This window comes from Carcharhinus amblyrhynchos, chromosome 14, assembly GCF_965287045.1.
Source record: "Carcharhinus amblyrhynchos chromosome 14, sCarAmb.v2.hapA, whole genome shotgun sequence".
Taxonomy (NCBI): Eukaryota; Metazoa; Chordata; class Chondrichthyes; order Carcharhiniformes; family Carcharhinidae; genus Carcharhinus; species Carcharhinus amblyrhynchos.
Window position 1 is genome coordinate 34836299 of NC_137337.1, and position 20879 is coordinate 34857177.

Genomic DNA, 20879 nt, shown 5'->3' on the forward strand with positions numbered 1-20879 from the left:
GGTAGCACTGCTGCCTCACAGCGCAGGGACCCAGGTTCAATTCCTGGCTTGGTTCACTGTCTGTGCGGAGTCTGCATGTTCTCACCATGCCTGCGTGGGTTTCCTTCCACAGTCTGAAAGACATGCTGATTAAGTGCATTGGCCATACTAAATTGCCCCTCAGTGTATTCACACAGGCACCGGAGTATGGGACAAGGAGGATTTCCACAGTAACTTCATTGTAGTGTTAACTTGTGAGACTAATAAATAAACTTTAAACATTGCCAAAGCTTTTTATTATGCACTGATCAGGACAGTTTCAAGAATGAATCAGCATACTTTTCTCCAATAGAAAAAAATTGCTGAAAAAGAAAGAAAAATTTGGCATTCTTGCATTTGTCCTGATGAGAGCAAGGTGGGAACATCAGCAATATGTTTCTCAATTTAGCAATATTCAAAATGGAGAAGGCTCTTTTTTTAAAAATCATATTTTACAACTTCATTTAAATTTATATAAAATTAACCACAAGTCTCAGATCATATGGTGAAAATGTCCAGTATCAAGGACATTTTGTTTGTAACGTTATATCAACAAGTATTTTTAGCTGTGAGCACTGAACCATTTTGCTTTGATCCTGCAACAAAATTGGACAGACGAGGCACACCAAAAACCATTTGGGTTTCAATCATTTAATGCATGGAATAAATTAAAATTCAAACATTCATAACTTATTACACAATGTCATCTTATCAACTATATCAAAGTTGCATTGCTGGCACCTTCAACCTGACAGATCATTCTTAAATCAGATAAGACAAGTGCAAAAGTCAATAAATTGCTGCAGTCAGACGTTTTTAACTCCAACCAGCAGTCAACGAAAAATATTTGACAACTCCATTACAATAACTGCAAGCTGTGCATCTTCAGACAAAACAAGGAATTTCAGAAACATTTTCATAACGAATCTTGGCCCATCTGATCATTTGTATTAAACTGCAATAATTCATTATAGACATTTTAAATATTCTACAGTTAAATTGCCGTGTGGGTATATGCATTTAACATCAGTGCATATATTGTTTACTCAAGTCTCTGGAGTGGAGAACCAGTGTCAGAATAAGGGACAAGCCATTTAGGATGGAGATGAGGAGAAATTTCTTCGCAGGGTAGTGAATCTTTGGAATTCTCTACCCCAGAGGGCTGTGGAGGCTCAGCCACTGACTATGTTCAGGACAGAGATTACTGACATCAAGGGAAAATTAATTCCACCATGATGTAGTTGAATGGCATAGCTGCTGAGGGGCTGAATGGCCTATTCCCACTCCAATGTTCCCATTGTAAGAATAGGGCAAATTAAGTTTGCTACTGTAAATTAATTTCTATGGTGATATTTAATCAATTTTTCAAACAAGATATTGGACTAAAGGTACGGGAACATCTGTCATAGTGGAGATCACTGCAGGTGCAGTGGCCCCACATTTCCAACCTCCTGTCTCTGGTTCCCCTCCTCCCCCCCCCACCATTGTGGGCCTCCAGATCACCAGGGACAACCCTGAAATGCAAAGGAAGGGACACCCCCCCTCTTTACCCCTGAACTTCTGGGGGGCCTCAATTTCCTCCAGCAGGGTCAGGCCACCTGTTCCCATTAGTGGGGAGCAGGAGTAAACCCTGCTGGAGTGAGCCTCTCCTGGTGGGGTGAGGCAAGATGCTAGTGGCCCGGAAAACTTCAGTCCCAGGTCCGCAAATTGGACGCAAATGCCGATTTCCACATTGAAATCAGCTCTGCGCCAAGTACATTGGAAATCTCAATTAGAGACTCAAAGACCATGACGCCCAGTAGGAAGCCAGTGAAATGGCCCCTGCTGATGTCTCAAGCTACTCAAAGCAGCGAGTGGACTGGGAGAATTGCCCTCTATATCTTTCTCTTTGATATTACACATTAATTTCCTCAGTCTCTGTTTATTGTTCATGTCTCAGGCACTTTTTTATATTCTTTCACAGGATATGGGTGTCATTGACAAGCCTGCATTCGTTGCTCACTCCTAATTAACCCTGTACAGAATGGCTCATTCAGCCATTTCAGAGGTCAACCACACTGCTGTGGATCTGCATCCAAGCCACGTAAGGACGTCAGATTGAACCAAAATACTGCAGATGCTGGAATCTGAAACAAAAACAGAAAATGCTGGAAAAATCTTAGCAAGTCTGACAGCATCTGCACAGAAAGAATAGAGCCAACTGCTCTGACGAAGGGTATCCAAACTCAAAACGTTGGCTCTATTCTCTTTCCACAAATGCTGTCAGATGTGCTAAGGTTTTCCAGCATTTTCTGTTGCAGGATGTCAAATTTCTTTGCCTAAAGAACATTAGCGAGCCAGTTGGGTTTTATGACAATCAATGGTTTCATGGTCATCATCACACTTTTGATTTCAGATTTTTACTGAATTCAAACTTCATCATCTGCTATGGTTAGTCACAGGAGTGAATCACATCATTCTTTTCCTAAGATTCGGGTTCAGGTATGTTGCAATTATTTAACTAATACCTTCATCTCAAAGGTTCATAGCTCAAAAGGGTTAAAGGGCAACATAAATTTGTGTAATCAGTAAACAATTACAAAATTCCAGAAATTAATGAAATTCTCAGGTCATTTTTAAACCTGTGCTCAATACACTGAACATTAACATTTCAAAAAGGCTAATCTAACATGAAAACCACTGAATTAAAAATCACTTAAAAACCAACCAATACTTATAATCTGATTTGCTTTTAGAAAAAACACAATGAGAACAATGTTGTAGCAAAGTACCAGTAGTCTGTCTGAACGTTCACATCCAAATTCAGTGATAATAAACCCAATATCAAAAAAATGCTGTGTCATGTCATAAACCATGATAACAAAGCTCAGGATGTTAATTAACAACAGCATAAATCAGAGGCTGAACACCTTTGTATAAAAGGAATAAGAACTGGAGTAAGCCAGTCATCTCTCTCTCCCCGACAGCATCTGGTATTTATAGCTTTTGTACAAATTAAATACAGGTTCAAACAAAAGAAATTAGTAACATAAGTCATACAGCTTGCCTTACTGCCAAGAATAAAAGCCAGAAAAGGATAATATTTGTAACATGTGAAAAATAACAGTGATACGACATCCTATGAAGAACAAAACAGCTGACACCCACTGGATTGAATATCAATTCATGGGCTATAAAAATGATCTATTTCTGCTTCTGTCATGGTTATATAAATAAGACTAATATTTATTACCCCCTTCTTACATCCAGGTTGAATCCTTTTGTGCGGTAATCTGAAAACAAGCAGTAGGAGTCTTTATTTCAAAGTGAAAAAATCTTAATGATGCTTTTTTCTCTTTATGTGCAATATATGAATGTCTTCACTTCTGTATTCCTCATCATGGTTGTCCATGGGAATCTCTTCTATTTCAAAATCAGACTGTAAAAGCTGATATAAAACAAGGGCCATTAGAAGCAAATATTTACCACAGATCTCACTTCATCTTTTTACAGCTAAGCTGAGTAGTTACTAAAGCTCATCCTCTGCATATCTTTGAATCCAGACAGTATCACCATCAGCTCTCAACTGATGAAAACAGTTTCCTTTTACAAATATTTAAAATCAATATTAGATCCAAGCTAACCAACAAGGAAAATACAGTCAAATCATCTGTACATAACTACTGCTGTCTTTCTTACTTCATGATATAAAGAGTTTGGATGGTTACACACCACAGAAGCTCACCCTTTTCTCTGCCATTTTTCTGTCCACAAGCCTACAAATCAAATTCTAATTATTGGCTCCTTCTCTATAACTTGCAATACTTTTTTTTAAACAAATGGCTAATGTAATTTTCAATAATTTAGACAGTGTGCATTAACAATAGCTTGTGACAGAGGGTACTACATGCATCATAACAATTTCTTTCTGGCCTCTGATTAGATGAACATTTAGCTGCTCCTAATTCTTCCATCAAGTTACCCTTTAACCTGTTCAGCTAAAGTGAAAAGGCCTAACTCAACAAAAAAATGCTGCAAATATTCCAGATCAGGTGGCATTTATGGAGAGAAAGGGAAAGGGTGCAAAAGAAGCAAAGGAAAGGGAGTAGCAATGAAGTAAAAATTAAAAAAGAATTAATGATGTAAATGACAAAAACAGTGGCAATGGGTACAGTAAAGAATCAAAGATGAGGCATGAATGGCGATATAGAAGCTATATAGCAGCTGATCTGAATTCAACATGAAAAGATAAAGAAGTGAACAAGCCTGCAAAAGAGAAAAAAAAAGTCATGATCTCAAGTTGTTGAATTCAATATTGAGTTTAGAAGACTGGATGAAAGATGAAGCTAAGATTGCTGTACATGTAGTTAATTTAGTGTTAAAGCAGTATAAATTTTGTAAGTAATTAAAATGTGTAATCTTCAACTGTGCATTGATGTAACATCAAATGGAGTGCAAGGCTAATGTATGTATTGTCTGCATTGGAACATTGCAGCAGGCCATGGACAGAAAGATCAGAGTGGGAGCATGGTGGAGAATTAAAATGACAAGCATCAGGGAGGCCAGGACGATGTTTGCAAATTGAACGGAGGTAGTCTATAAAGCACCCCTCCAGTTTGCATTTGGTTTCCCCAATGTGGAGATCACACTGTGGGCACAAGTGCAGGAAACAAAATTGAAAGTAGTACAAATAAATAATTGTTTCACTTGGAAGGAATATTTGGGGCCTTAGATGGTGAGAAGGGAGGTGGTGAAGGTCAAGTCTTAGATTTCCAGTGTGCGCGTAGATAGGTGCTGTAGGGAAAGGAGAAGATGTTAGGGGCAACTGAGGAGCTGTCGCAGAGGAAATGCTGGAGAGAAGGCAGGTGAAAATGTGTTTGGTGGTAACATCACTCTGAAGCTGGCAAAAATGGTGGAGGATGAACCGTTTAATATGGAGGCTGGTGGATGAAAAGCGAAGACAGCAAAATTCAATCATGGGCTCCAGGAGCGAAGTGAAGGGATTGGAAAAGTGTGTGAAATGGATTGGATTGAACCATAACTCGAGCCTGACTTTCTAACTATAATCTGTTACAGTTGTTAAGATGAATCAACATTGCATCTTTTCCATTCTCTCGGAAATGATTAAGCAAAACTGCAGGTCATGTCTGCTCTCTGAGTTGAAAGCATTGGATTAATTTTGATCTGCCTCACATTAATTAGTGGTTGTTGACAAATTCCTCAGGTTTGAAGCAAATTTATTTGTTATGCAACAGCTAAAGTGTATAACCAATTTTCAAGTACCAAGATTTGATCTCTCAAAATCCTAGCTATAATTCGATTGGAGATTAAGAAAACACTTTCCAATGTGTGACAACAGAGTTTAAATGAATATGGTGAACAACTAATTTCAGTTTGTCAATATCTCATTCTTTATCAAGCTAAACATTAACCATGGAACTACAGTTAATCCAATAGAAAAAAATGTGGCCATTGGTTTAATGAAAAATATTACCTCAAAAAAACGATTCTCTATTTTAGGGTTGTTTCCCATTGTCCTCTCTTCATAGCAACACAAGATACAGCTATTGCTTCCTGCAAGCTCCTTCATGGTCCTCAGCAAGGGCTCTAACGACTGCAAGAACAATATATTGTTGAAACAACATTCATATTTTGAACGTGACAAAGATTATCTCATTTCAAACCTATATTCATACAATGTAGTAGAAGCTGAATAGTCACATGGTACAATTTGTTTTTTTAGAATAAAATGGTTAACCATCTAAAATATTAAAGTAAGAATTTATACACAAAACTGAAAATCTACAGTCTTCAAACAAGAAATGCACGTGGAGACAAAGGGCAACTTGATGTGAAAATAAAATTACTATTTTTCTAAAATGCCAGTGGCAAACGAATCAAGTACAAAGAGATCAAGCTCAGTCAATTACACATTTTAATAATGTGTAGCGAGGTGTGAGAACATGAGAAATTGGAGTAGTAAGCCATTCAATCCTTAAAGCCCACTGCATCATTCAATGAGTCATGATGTGGATATGCCGGCGTTGGACTGGCGTAAACACAGTAAAAAGTCTGACAACACCAGGTTTTAGTCCAACTGATTTATTTGATAATAGACTCACAAGCTTTCGAGGTTTCCCTCTTCGTCAGGTGAATGGAGAGTTCTGGCCATACCATGGCTGATCTTCTACATAAATATCATTTTCCTGCACTATCCCCATCCCTGGATATTTCTAAATGTGTAGAAATCTATCAATCCAAGTCCTGAACATTCTCAACGATTCCACATCCCTCTAAGGCAGAGAATGCCAAAGATTCATTACCCTCTGAATGAAGAAATTTCTTCTCATCTCAGTCCTAAATGGCCTGCCCCTTATTCTGCGATTGTTACCCCCTGATTCTAGGTAGGGACTCCCCAGCCAAGGGAAACATCTTTCCCACATCTACCCAGTGAAAACCTGTAAGAATTTTGTATGTTTGAATGAGATCACCACTCATTCTTCCAAATTCCAGAGTATAAAGGTGTAGTCTATTTAATCTTTCCTCATACGACAATCACTTCATCCCAGGAATTAATCTAGTGAACCTTTGTTTGTTTCATTGCTTCAATGGAAGTAAATCTTGCCTTATGCAAGTAGACCAAAAGTGTACACAATATTCCAGATGCAGTCCTACCAAGGCTCTATACAATACAGTAAGATAACTTTACCTTTACTACAAGAGGATGTGAGTATAAGGCCAATATACCATGTGCCTTAATTGTTTACTGCACCTACATGTTACCTTCCAGTGATGAAAAGACACCCAAATTTCTTTGGAGTTCAACACTTTCCAGCCTCTCACTGTTTAAAATAAATCTTAAAAATAATTGGCTCTTCCATACAGTAAGGAAAACAGATACTGTAATCTTAATGCTTTAAGTTTCCATATCTCAACACATTATCTAGTGTGCCAAAATATAATAATTTGTCAGTTCTACCCATCTGAGATGTTTTGTATATTGACCATTGGTCAAACCAGTGTGTGGCCTTTCAATTAGCAAAAAACATGTTTGCAGTTAATTTTCAACAATGAAAATTAATTTTGAGAGCTTCTCATTTTTAAAAGGCTAGAAACTGAAGAATAAGTTTGAAAAAATAAATAATGTTGGATTATAGAAAAATGGCAGTTCAAGTAAAAATAAAATTAGTACTAGGAATGGGAATGACAAAAATTAAAGTGAACATTTAAAATGTTGCGTAGGATTAAAAATATCCCTTACAAGTGTAGCTTTACTGCTGTAATAAGCAGCACGTAAACTGAAATTTTATAAATACCAGCCAACGTTTTGTAAGGATCACCCTCAGTCCAAATGTTAAAATACAGCACAAAATGAAATTCTATTGATGTAGAAATTTGAAATTATCAGAAAATGTTGGAAATACATTTTCCAACATTTACATTTTACAGATCAGGCAACATCTGTGAGAAATGAAGTATTCTGACAAAACATCACTTGATCTGAAACATTAACTTTACCTTCCTTTCACGAGAATGATAGGGAGTGGGATAGCTTGATCTTGGGTTCAGACATAGCTTGGTACAACATCAAGGGCAGCAGGGCCTGTACTGTGCTGTACTAAGAACATAAGAACATAAGAAATAGGAGCAGGAGTAGGCCATCTAGCCCTTCGAGCCTGCCCCGCCATTCAATAAGATCATAGCTGATCTGTCGTGGCTCAGTTCCACATTCCCGCCCTCTCCCCATAACCTATAATCCCCTCGCTTATCAAAAACCCATCAACCCGCGTCTTAAAAATATTTAGCAAGGCAGCCTCCACCACTTCAACGGGCAGAGAATTCCAGAGATTCACCGCCCTTTGAGTGAAGAAGTTCCTCCTCAACTCCGTTCTAAACTGCCCCCCCTTTATCTTGAGGCTGTGCCCCCTAGTCCTACTGTCCTTTCTGAGCGGGAAGAGCCTCTCCACCCCTATCCTATCCATCCCATTCATCATCTTATATGTCTCAATGAGATCTCCCCTCATTCTTCTAAACTCTAACGAGTACAAGCCTAGTTTATTCAGCCTCTCCTCATAGCTCAACCCCCTCAACTCCGGTATCAGCCTAGTAAACCTCCTCTGCACTCCCTCCAAGGCCAAAATATCCTTGCGTAAGTGCGGCGCCCAAAACTGCACACAGTACTCCAGCTGCAGCCTCACCAATGCCCTATACAGCTGCAGCAAGAACAGCATACTGCTCTACGTTATTTTTTCTACAGATTCTGCCTGATCCACTAACTATCTGTTTTCTTCATACACACATTCTGAAGCTTCAAAAGCTATACAGGTGAACATTGTGCACAATCTTGCTACATTTCATTCTATGAAGACATTTTTAAATACTATAATTAAGATTAGCTTGATGATTTTCAACCTCATCTTAGCCAAACATTGTTAGGATGCACCTAAGTACTGTAAATGTGCGCAAACAGTTCAAAGGTGGAATTTTAGAAATAGCGTGCAAGTCAATATAGGGCAGGGCATTTAGTTTTGGGTTGCTTTAGCGAAGAACCATACAAAGCACAATGGACTAAATGGTCTTAAATGTAGCAAGCATCCATATTTTTCTATACTTTAAATGTGACAACAGAGTTAATGCATGCATACGTATGCTAGCCTTGCACTCAGTTCGATGTTACATCAATGCTATTTGAAGATTATATATTTCAAATTCAAGGATATATTTATATTGCATAAACACTAAATTAACTACATGTACATGCCATCTGCTGGTCTTTGTATCTGATGAGAAAAGGCACAATTTGATTTTTCTGTAGGAATAATTAAAAACAATGTTCAGGAACAACTTTACAAATTGTATATTAGTTCAGGAAGCTACCCTTTAAAATCTCAGGTATACACACCTCCTCATAGTAAATACAGTCTGCCACAAGAATGTAGTCCGGCTCAGGTGGAAGGTCTTTCACGCTTTCACCCCTGAAAAATACCACAGAATAGAAACATTAAGGGCACAATTGTGTTAAATTTAGAAAAAATGGAGAGGTCATTCAGCCCCTCACCCCAGTTTCAGCATTCAATTAGATTTTAGGTGATTTGTACCTCAACTTCATTTATTCACCTTTAACCAATATCCTTTGACAGTTTAGCAAAAATCACTCAAGGGCAAGTTCCAAATGTTCACAACTGTGTGCAGAAATACTTCTTGATTTAGTCCAAAACAGCATTGTTCTAATATTATTATACCTGCTTGCTCTGGATTGTTTCAGAGGACATAGTTTCTCTATCAAATCCAAAAGGGAATACAAACCAGTGTTACACAACCTATCCTCCTAATTTAATACATTAATCCCTGGTATCATCCTGGAGAATCTGTACTGTACTCCCTCGAGAAGTCAGTTTCTTTAAGAATCGGTGCCTAAAACTGAACACAGCTTTTCCAGATAGAATCTGAACCCAAAAACTCTGCACAACGAAAGCATCATTTCCTCACTTTTGTATTCCAACTTACTAGAAATAAAGGCCAACATTCAATTAGCCTTGTTGATTACATTTTGTGTGTGTAAATCAGGACCTGAATGTGAGAACCACAGCTGGCAAGGCTGAAGTTACACACTAAGCTATAACTTTCATGGATGTGGATATGTGCTCCCTATGGAGCAACTTTATAAACATTAGGAGATACAGCAATGTCAGACTCTGAAAGGATCAACAACTCATTTAAAAAAACCCAGGGTACACTTCCAAATCCATCTTACTTCAAACGAGAGCAAGTTGCACAGTTCAACCCAAGATTGACATGTTATCAAATACCAGAGCTATCATGTCACTTCTGCACAAAACATGTCAATGAAAATAAAAACAGCCAATATGCACTCTGCAAAGTGATGGCTATTTGTAACCCACCCCTGCCATGGAATTCTCCCAAACCCCCTGCTGGTGGATTCGACAGTGGGCACGGTGGACATATATGGCGGGAGGCCCAGAAATCAGTTTCACCAGCGTGAATTTACAGCAAGACCTTTCACTGGTGCTTACCATAGCAGCTTGGAAAACCCACCAGCAACTGGCATGAACTTTATTTGCAACCCGTTTATCGGATGCAAATGGGCCCGATCCCCACGCCAGGTTTTCCTCAGTGCTGGCAGGAAAACACTGGCAGGATTCATCTAAACAATGCTTGGGGCTGTCCCCTGGAATTTAGGATGAAGGCTTTCCACAATCCTGGTATGACACATCAGTGGGTCAGGGGTGCATCTGAAGGCACCCTTCAGATTAGGTGCCCTGGAGGAGATGTATCTTCCAGTCTCAGAAAGCTTCTGGAGATCCATCATTGTTTTCAGAAGTTCCATCTTTTAGACTTGGATCTCTTGGAGATCTATCTTCATTATCAAGAGGGAGATCTTTCTCTTTATTTAAATTAAAAACACAAACAGCAGGATCAATTTCAAACAAATACAAATAGATTAAAAAAACCCAACCCAGTTGATTTGGATTATTCCTTGTATTCAGTGCCTCCCACCACACAAGTAACAAAAGGATATACAGAAGGATGGAGGAATAACAGGATACAACCACAACTGGCTCAGCAGTGCACAACCAAGAAAATGGTGGTTAAACCTCCATGGATTTTTGCATCACACTTGGGTGCACACCAAAGATGACTTCCCCATCCCTAGTGGAAGCGCCCTTGAAACAAAAAAATAAAATGTCACTTCCCAGTATATATAGTCTATCTGTAACATAACAGGAGTTAAGCAAGGATTCTAACCCCAAAACAACAGAAATGCTAAAAAAATACACAAGCTCATAAATTCCAGCTGGAGTTTTCCCTCACCTGCTGTGAGGGCTTGTTGGGTCCTACCCACCACCTTCATATTAAACCACATGCACATCTCCCTGCAATGGCGCTATTTATTTTAACCATAATTGCAATAAAGGATACCTGGTGAAAATATCCATCATTTTACACCGAGATTATAAGACAAGGGAATGGATGAAAGTCACACAGCTCTAATACCACACAACCTACACAATACACAAGAGCAAGTAGTATATTGTGAGATGCATTCCATTAAAGATAAATTAATACTCTTGGGTATATCAGGATGACAAGCAAAAATTCACTACCACATACATAATGTAATGAATCACGTCACAGGATCAATCAATATACAGAATTACAGGGGATACATTCAATGATTCACAAGGATTGATACAGGATATGACTCTTAAAGGACAGCTGGTGAAATCTGCCTCAGGATCTCACAGGATTTCCTCGATATGCGAGTTATCACATTGACAAAGATCAATTAAGAGAAGAAATTAAAATGATAAGGATGAGTGTCCTTGGACTTATGATCACTCAGGATTGTCCTATCGATATGATAAATCATGTAACAAAATCAATTGAGATGCAATACTAGGGGATATATTCAAGGATTAATGACGATGAACTGCAGAACATGATTCTAAACAAGATAGTCAGCGAAACGTGGCTTCACGGTTCAGTCACAGGAGTGCCCTCCTCACCACTATGAAAAAGCACCGAACAGGATCAACACGAGAAAATAATTACAGGGAGTACAGTCCTGGGTTCACAAAGCTGATCACAATTGCAAATTATTTCCAGTTTCTAAAAAAGTCAAAGCCTCAACAGGATTGTCCTTTTGAGGGTGACCCTCAGAACAACAAGATAGTGCAGGGCATTCAGAATTTCAAAAAAGACTTAAATCTTTCCTACCACTTTGAAGCCTCTGTGTCTTCGCTGCATTGCCATCAGGAAATCCTGGAAGAAAGTTCATGCCATCACAGAGCCAAGTCCCATCCTTCCTCCAAAATTCTCTAGTGGCCTAAAGCCATGGAAATACACAACAGGCCATGGATGTTGGCTGTCCTTGGGCCTCGAGAATAAGGCACGGTTTGTCCCCTTGAGCTTGATCTACCTTGCCCTGACACTCAGTCTCCAAAAGGCCCAACAGGAACTTGCTTTCAGCTCCCTCTGGAAAACCAATCACATAGACACCTCTCCTCTGACCCCAATCCTCTAGATCCATCAGGATATCTGACACACTGTGCAACTGATTCGCTAAGGATTGGAGTCAAGCCTTGACTGAAGAAGCAGCACTTTAAGGATTCTATCTTCCATCTCACCGAGTCTCTTGCTGGTTTCCTCGAGTTCATCCAAGTTTGTCATCTGTAACTTTGATAATGTTTAGTTAACTTCTTCAATAGCACTGGGTGCAGAGCTTGCTCCCCAGCCAGGTCACCATGCTGATAGCCCAGACTTGCCTCAGGTGCTCCCTTTTAAAGCAAGATTTCCCTGGCACTTCTCAGCATCTTGTCATCAGTATGCCACCAAAAATGTTCCAATGAAAGTCTACATCCCAGGATAAAGCAATTATGAACCGTACTGGATTTTAAAAAGGATTAAAAAATGAGCAATGTCAGAGCTCACAAAAATATGAATATTCCCATGCTTGCATCATGTGATACTCCCATCTTCTTTCTTTAATGGTGGAATAGTGATGTTTGACACCTAATATGGCACCCAGGCAAGACAGCAGACTACACACCCTCCAGGCCTGCCCTGCCACCGAACACGACAAAAAGCACCCAGTGCATATTGATGAGGTCTGGGCCAGAAGATTTAGCGTGTCTTCCTGCCAGCTCTTCATGTTCTGCATCTGCCATGGAACCTAGTCTCAAAATGGGAGAATTTTGCCATGAACTTCTCCACTGGCAAAATCATGCCCTTTTTTTTGACTGCAGTCATCAACTACATATCATTCCATTAACAAAGCTCAATGATACAAACAAAATACACTCAAGATGCTTGCAAAACATTTTGATAACAAATTCTTTTCTGCATTTTGCATTGATTGGCAATTACAATTTAAACATTCTGTATTAGCTTTGCTCAGCTGGTAGAAACAATATTTCATTTCAAGCCCAATTTTAGGACTTGATTCCATGATCCAAAGCTCAGTGCATTATTGAAAACATCACCAGCATAGCCTATCTTTCAAATGAATCATTACATACATCCCTCGGGACTGTTTCAGATAATAGCTCATGGAATGTCATCATTATGAACAATGCTGTATCCTTTTGTTCTGACCACTCAACCACCAAAACTCACATTTATTTAATTTGCTGTTGGATTTTCATATATGCAAACTGTTATATTTTCCTATGGAATAGCGACTGCATTGCAAAAACTTTTATGAAATAAAGTACTTCACCACTAAAGGGCACAAGGTGTTAATATGTTCAGGTTAATTCTTCCTCCATCGTTACTGCCCATTTCTCAATAAGACTTCTTGAACAAAAGACATTAACTTCCTGATCAGACATGGGAATTTACTATGTGGAAAAGGACGTGACCAAAAGACTGTATCTAGATATACGAGCTACCTTTGCTAGTACACATTTATTCATTTTTAAACCACAGAACTCTAAATATAAAAGGTATTACTGAGGAAATGTGCCTTTAAATTTGATTCTTGGACCAGCATCTAAATGCAATATATCCAAACAATGTTGCATGAATCAGATATTGCCATTTACCAAACATTAGGTCATGTAAATTATAAGTAACAGCTTTCAGCTCCCTTTCCAAGTTTCAAAACTCAGATTTGTTTACAGATTTCTCAGGTATTGCAACTATTTATACTAATGATTTATTCCTTCTTTAGTATCAACATAATGAAAACCAAGTTCATTTTCAGATGAATGCATAATGGAATAGTAACTACTGGAGAAAAAAAGCTCTCAATACTACTTGGGTTCAAGTTTCACCATGTTACAGCTTGCTCTCACCTTGATTACAGGTGGTTCTTCAAGCCGTAACAGTTAAAGTTTCCCTTCCTGAAACTAATGTCAATGCCATCGGATATCAGTAGAAAGATATCACAGCTTGGTACTAAAGAAGAGATGAACTGCTTCTCTAAAGATGCTGCACCGACAAAAAGGTGATTGGAAGTTATCCATGGAACTGATGGACAAAATGGAAGTATTCTGTACCTTCAGAGATAAGCAATTAAAGGTTTCAAGAGAAATCTGAAATATTTTGACAGACTAATGTGATGGTTTCCATTTAGTGACAGTTTCTTCTCTTCCCATTTATTTCTTCTTTCACAAGCTATCTTCATCCTTTGGTATGTAGAGAAAGATCACCACTCCCCATTTCTGCCACCCCCAAAGAAACCAGTATCTACTTGAAAAAAATTCAGTGAAGCTGATGCAAAGACGATCTGGATTCCCAAGCTTCTGTTCTGAGTACTAAAACTACAAACAGATGAAAACTTATGCTGCAAAATTTTAAAGTCAAGTAAGTACAAACCATTTAAGTACCTTGGCTTGGATAGAACCAGTAACCAGGTCCTTGTTATCATTGATGTTTATGTTAAGTAAATCCTGCAACTCTTCAAGATCTGTGACTGTGACATGTGCCCTGGAAAACAGAAAGAAAAACATTAACTTTGAATTAAAATCAAACATAAAATATCAAAACATCTTATTTGATTTTGCATAACCACAGTCAGAGGTTCCAAATTGATAATCAATCTCAGTCGCATCCCAAGGTCTTTGTCACAAATGTCAGTCTTCAACCAATTCAATTCTTGCCCATTGGATCAAGAAACAACTGAGCACACTAAATACAGCAAAGACCAATAGCCCAGTCAATATCTGATTGTAGTGCTAAAGTCTGTGTTCCAGAACTATCTGCATTCCCAGCCAAGCTACTCCCAGTGGCATCCAACCAACAATGGAAAATTATCCAGATATCCATCAACAAAAGGCTGGACAAATCTGATCTAATTACTGTCATACCAGTTACTCAATAACTGGCAGATCAATGGAAGGTGTTGTTGACAGTGCTTTCAAGAGACTGTTCTCAGATGCTCTGTTTGGGTTATGCTAGTGCCACTTCTTTTTAGCATCACAGGATCCCTACAATGCAGAAGGAGGCCATTCAGTCCATTAAGTCTGCACCAACAGATTATCCCACCCAGGCCCATAAAAGATGGTTGTCACTGTTAGACGTCAATCATTAAGTCACAGGACATTGCTTCAGGACTTCCAAGGCCCATCCAACTTCAGCCTCATGATCTTCCTTCCATCAGAATGTCAGTACCATCAACAACTCCTCAGATATTGAAGCAGACTGTGCCTATATGCAGCAAGAACTGGACAACATCCAGGCTTGGGCTGATAAGTGACAAGTAACATTCACATCACACAAAGGCCAGGCAATTAACATGTCTAACAAGAGAGAATCTAATTATGTCCCCTTGACATTCAATGGCAATACTATTACCAAAGCCCTCACGATCAACATCCTGGGGGTTGCCACTGACCAGAAACTGAACCAGCCATATAAATACAGTGGCCATAAAAGCAGGTAAGACACTAAATTGAAGTTTATTTATTAGTGTTACAAGTAGGCTTTCATTAACACTGCAATAACATTACTGTGAAAATCCCCTAGACGCCACACTCCAGTGTCTGTTCGGGTACACCGAGGGACAATTTAGCATAGTCAATGCACTTAACCAGTACGTCTTTCGGACTGTGGGAGCACCCAGAGGAAACCCACGCAGACACAGGGAAAACATCTGTGTGGAGTCTACATGGTGACCTAAGCCAGGAATCAAACTCAGGTCCACTAGGGCGGTGGAATGCTCCCCATTTCCTGATGAGTACAGCCCCAACCAAAAGCCAAGAACTTCACTGCCATCCAAGGCAAAGCAGAGAATTTGACTAGCATCCCATTTGTCAAATCAATATTCACTACCTCCACCACAGGTGCACCAAGGTTGTAATGCTATCCATAGGGTGCATTACAGCAACTTGCCAAGGCTTCTTTGACGGCACCTTCAAAACCCATGTCCTCTATGATTTTGAATAAACAACAGGAGCATGGGAACACCATCAGCTACCAAGTTCCCTCCAAATCATATGCCATCCTGACTTGAACTGTATCACTACCGTCATTGCATCAAATCCAGGAATTCCCTTTCTAACAGTGCTGGGGACATACCTACACTACCTGGACTGCAGTGGATCAGATAGGTAACTTATCAACAGCTTCTCAAGAGCAATTAGGGATGGGAAATAAAATGTTTGCCTAGGCAGTGATGCTTCCATCCAATGAATTAATTTTTTTAAATAGTAAATTACTAACAGAGAAGTTTTGTGGCATGATAAATTACTACATATTTGCCTCAGCTAGCTAACAGTTGAAAGTCATTGCATTCTCTTGGCTTAATGGATCCTAACAATTTATACTTGTATAGTACATAGAACAAGAAAGACCAGGTGATACAGCAGTTCAAGCACTTGACTGCAGGCAGTCAAAAAGATAGGCTTTTAAATATAGGGGTGGAAATAATAAATCAGCAATAAAAGTTAAAGTTAGGGAGTTCTATAAAGTAGGCCCAAGACAGCAAAGCGATGAACATAAAAAAAATTCATGCAAATATTTTGCTTCAAGCCTCCCGTTTGGCCACAACACAACAATCAGAGACAAGAAAAGCACACTGAAGGTGACACGACCAATGATACCTGATCAGCCCAAAATATATGGCTCAAATTTTGTGGCACCCCAACAACAATTTCCACTTACACAGAATTTTTTAACAAAGGAAAATGGCTTCACTCATTTCACAGCATGATAAGAAAGCGACAAAGCCAAGGGAACCAATGTTTGGACAGCTGACTAAAAGCTCAGAGGGATTTGGCCCAGAACTGAGCCTCCAACCCCATATTATCCTTATCACAAATGACACATCCATAACATTGGATAAAAGCAAATTACTCTGGATGCCGGAATCTGAAACCAAAAGAGAAAACACTGGAAAATTACTGCAGGAATCCATTAATTAGGATTAGTTAGGATCCATTAATTGCACATCCATAACATGGCTCGTCCCTGCCTCTGCTCATCTGAAGCTAAAACCTTTGCCCTTTGATCACCTGACTTGACTATTCAAAAGCACCACACCACTGCATCTTCCACTCCCCACAAGTTTGAGCTCATCCAAAACTCTGCTGCCCATGTCCCAACACACTAAATACCATTCAACCATACTGATGGCCTTGTAACCTCCTCCAGTCTTACAATCCTCTCAGATCTTTGTACTAATCAGTACTAGCCTCTTGTCCATCCCCAACTGTCATTACCCACTAACCCTATTGGCTGCTGCCCAAGTTCCAAATTCTGGAGTTGCAGCACTCCCAAAGTTCTCCGTTTTCCCACTTCAAAACACTCCTTAAAACAAGACTCTTTGAAAAAGCTTTTCATCTCAGCCCCAAATCTCATTTGTAGATTGGTGGCAATTTTTGTCTGATAATACTCCTTTGAACACAGTAAAGGCATTATAAATGCAAGTTTTTGATATTTTCCTATTTTCTGTATATAGTCACAAAGCAGTAAGCTTGCCAAGTAGTTTCAACTCATCCAGTGGCTTGCAGAACAAACTGGGGCAGAGGGGTGGAAATGAAGATGGGGATTGTTAACATCCGGTACCTGGAAGCAAAGTGATATCTGGAAGAAGCAGCCTGTAGAAAACAATTTACTTAGCTCATTGTTAGGTCTTCTTTCTGCAATCAGCCACCTCTCATTCTCTCAGGTTCTTGGAGAGAAGTGCAATTTAGAATGATTTCAAGAACTGCCAATTTGGGAATGAATAGGATTTTGGACTGATGTTGCAAATAGATCCAGAAAAATCCACAAAGGCATATTTCCAGTTCCATTCAACTGGCTAGGGATTCTTTCTATAGGCACAGCAAAGGGTGACCAGATAGAGATCTTTAAGATGAAAGGGGTTTGATAAGGCATATGGAGTCACTTTTGTTCAAATACCAAAACTAGGGGCCATAAATATAGTCACAAACAAAACCAATAGGAAAATCAATCTGGCTAGAATGCGGAAAACATTATGAAGGGGAGTTGATGCAAATAGTGCAGATGAATTTGAGATGAAGCTGGATGTTCACTGGAACATGTTGGTTCCCATGCAGGTTAGACGATTTTATTGGAGAATGAAAACGGCAGTTTGGCTTATTTCAGTGTTATAAATTCAGAAATCACCATCTTAAGGGATAGAATCCTACAGTGCCGAAAGAGGCCATTCGGCCCATCAAGTCTGCTCCAACCACAATCCCACCCAGGCTCTATCCCCATACATTTATCCTAGCTAATACCCCTGACACTAAGGGCCAATGTAACATGGCCAATCTACCTTATCCGCACGTCTTTGGACTGAATGGATGAATGCCGGACACTGAAAACATCAAAGCTCTAACTCGATCTGTAATCATTTCCCCTCAGCATCGTCTCTAACACCTTCATACTAACAAATAGAAGCGAGATTATCTTTACCCCAGAGTTGAAGCTATCAGTCCCACCACTCCGGTCCCTGACCCCAACTCCACCACGCTCTTCCCGGCAAACGCGTGGAGGCCGTCCCGATAAAAAGCACTGGTCTCCAGGTATTTGGCCAGCACCAGCGCCGCATCCCACACCACACAGCCCACGTCGCCGGCGCTGCGCTGCTTGATGCGCAACTCCGCGCCAGACCGCCGCTCCACCGCCCGCACAAAATAATCGGGCTCAAGCCTCGCCATTAGCGGGAAGAAGGACTCTCCAGCCCGCCAACAGAAACCGAAGCACCGCCCAGACTAGAGGCCAAGCTCCAAAGCCCAAACAGGCCAAAAACCAAACCAACTAGGCCCGGTTCCAACGGCAACGGCTAACTATAAATGATCACGTGGTGAGGCAGCTGTGACGCACGGGCCTGCAGCCAATCCCTGCCACGTTTACATTCAAACGGGTGGACGCCGCCCGCTGCCGCCGCTCATTGGCTTATTTCTGACCAACGACGGCGTTCGGGTGGGCGGGCCGTGCAGCTGGTAACCGTGGAAACGCCGCTCGGCTGGATATCAGTGAGAGGATGGGAGGTCCTGTTTGTGAACAAAATTCCCACTCATCTGATGAAGGAGCAGCCAGCGCTCTGAAAGCTTGTGGCCTGTGCTACCAAATAAACCTGTTGGACTTTAACCTGGTGCTGTGAGACTTCTGACGAGATCTCCTCTGTCCAGGGGGTGTGAGCCTTAGTCAGGTTAAAAGCACGTAAATGTGTTACGTCATAATACCTGAGCTGTTTAATATGAATCTCGTATAGAAAGATTGGAGGAGTTGGGCCAGTCTTCCTGGAAGGAGAGGAGAGATTGTGAGGAGATTTCTGTTGCTGTCAGAGTTTTGAATGGACCCACCGTATATTAAGCTGATCTTTCTCTGCGCCCTAGCTATGACTGTAATGCTATATTCTGCACCGTCTCCTTTCCTTACCCCCTATATATTCAAACACAGTATGCTTCGTACAGCACACAGGAAACAGTATTTTTCACAGTATACCAATACATGTGACAATATCAAATCAAATCAAAAGTAACCAAACGAGAAAATGCTAGGAAATCTCAGCAGGTCTGGCAGCATCCGTAAGGGGAGAAAATAGCTGACGTTGAGTGCAGATGACCCTTTGTTTGCTCCCAGCATCCACAGTAATTTGCTTTTATCCAAATCAAAAACAAATTGAGAAGAGGATGTAAGGATGCTACAAAGACACATTGAGAGGTGAAATGAGTGGACAAAAATATGGCAAATAGAGTATAATGTGGGCCAATGTGAAATTATTCATTTTGGCAGAAATAATATATAAGATAGCAGAGCTGAAGTGCAGAGGGATCTAGGTGTCCTAGTGCAAAAGGGTAATACTGTATTATGTTTGAGGTTTACTATTGATAATAATAAGAGACCACAAGGTCAGTGGTAGTAAACTAATGAACAGTTTATTAACACATCATTATCCATGCACAGTCAGCACAAGACTGATTGGGAAGCTCTACCCTGGGTAGAGCACCTGATCCATTCTCTTAAAGGAGCATGCCCTAACATACAGGGACAGCAAGTATTTAGGAAAGGCAATAGAAGGTTACAACTTAGTGTGAGGGAAATTTATTACAAAAGTAGTGAGGTAATGCTTCAGTAGTACAGGGCACTGTGAGACCACATAGAGTCATAGAGCTTTACAAAACAGAAATAGGCCTTTCAGCACATCATGTTGCATAAGGTTAAGTCTCACGGGATCCAGGGCGAGGTAGCTAGATGGATACAAAATTGTCTTGACGACAGAAGCCAGAGGGTGATTATAGAAAGTTGTTTTTTTAAACTGGAGACCTGTGACCACAGCTATGCCTCAGGGATCAGTGCTGGGTCCACTGTTATTTGTAATTTATATTAATGATTTGGATGAGAATATACAAGGCATAGTTTGTAATTTTGAAGATGACACCAAAATTGGTGGCATAGTGAACAGTGAAGAAGGTTATTTTGGATTACAACAGGATCTTGATCAATTGGGCCAGTGGGCTGATGAATGGCAGATGGAATTTAATTTAGATAAATGTGAGGTGATGCAGTTTGGTAGATTGAACCAGGGCAGGACTTACTCAGTTAATGGCAGGGCACTGGGGAGAGTACCAGAACAAAAAGATCCCGGCGTACGGGTTCATAGCTCCTTGAAAGTGGAGTCACAGGTGGACAGAGTAGTGAAAAGGCATTCAACATGCTTGGTTTCACTGGTCAGAACATTGAATAGAGGAGTTGGGACATCTTGTTGAAGTTGTACAAGGCATTGGTAAGACCACACTTGGAAGACGGTGTACCATTCTGGTCATCCTATTATAGAAAGGATATTATTAAACTAGAAAGAGTGCAGAAAAGATTTAGTAGGATGCTACTGGGTCTTGATGGTTTGAGTTATAAGGAGAGGCTTGATAGACTGAGACTTGTTTCTCTGGAGCATAGAAAGCTGAGGG

General features: G+C 40.1%; 1 protein-coding gene across 1 annotated transcript; it reads right to left on the reverse strand.

Moving 5' to 3' along the window:
• Positions 1–498: 498 nt before the first annotated feature.
• On the reverse strand, positions 499–18741 carry vcpkmt (valosin containing protein lysine (K) methyltransferase). Its single transcript, XM_080202636.1, has 5 exons — positions 18382–18741; positions 14338–14448; positions 8900–8972; positions 5492–5611; positions 499–3445 (listed from the first exon to the last, which is right to left on the reverse strand). Exons 1-5 carry the CDS (start codon positions 18624–18626, stop codon positions 3335–3337), a joined length of 660 nt encoding a protein of 219 aa, XP_080058762.1. The 5' UTR covers positions 18627–18741; the 3' UTR covers positions 499–3334.
• Positions 18742–20879: the final 2138 nt, after the last annotated feature.

Excerpts from the sequence above, each read along its gene's own strand:
- vcpkmt (XM_080202636.1), bottom strand. The coding sequence starts at position 18,626 with ATGGCGAGGCTTGAGCCCGATTATTTTGTGCGGGCGGTGGAGCGGCGG. Across the intron at positions 14,449-18,381 it reads CTGATAGCTTCAACTCTGGG|GGCACATGTCACAGTCACAG; the intron begins GTAAAGATAATC and ends TCTGTTTTCCAG. Across the intron at positions 5,612-8,899 it reads ACTGTATTTACTATGAGGAG|TCGTTAGAGCCCTTGCTGAG; the intron begins GTGTGTATACCT and ends TTGTTCTTGCAG.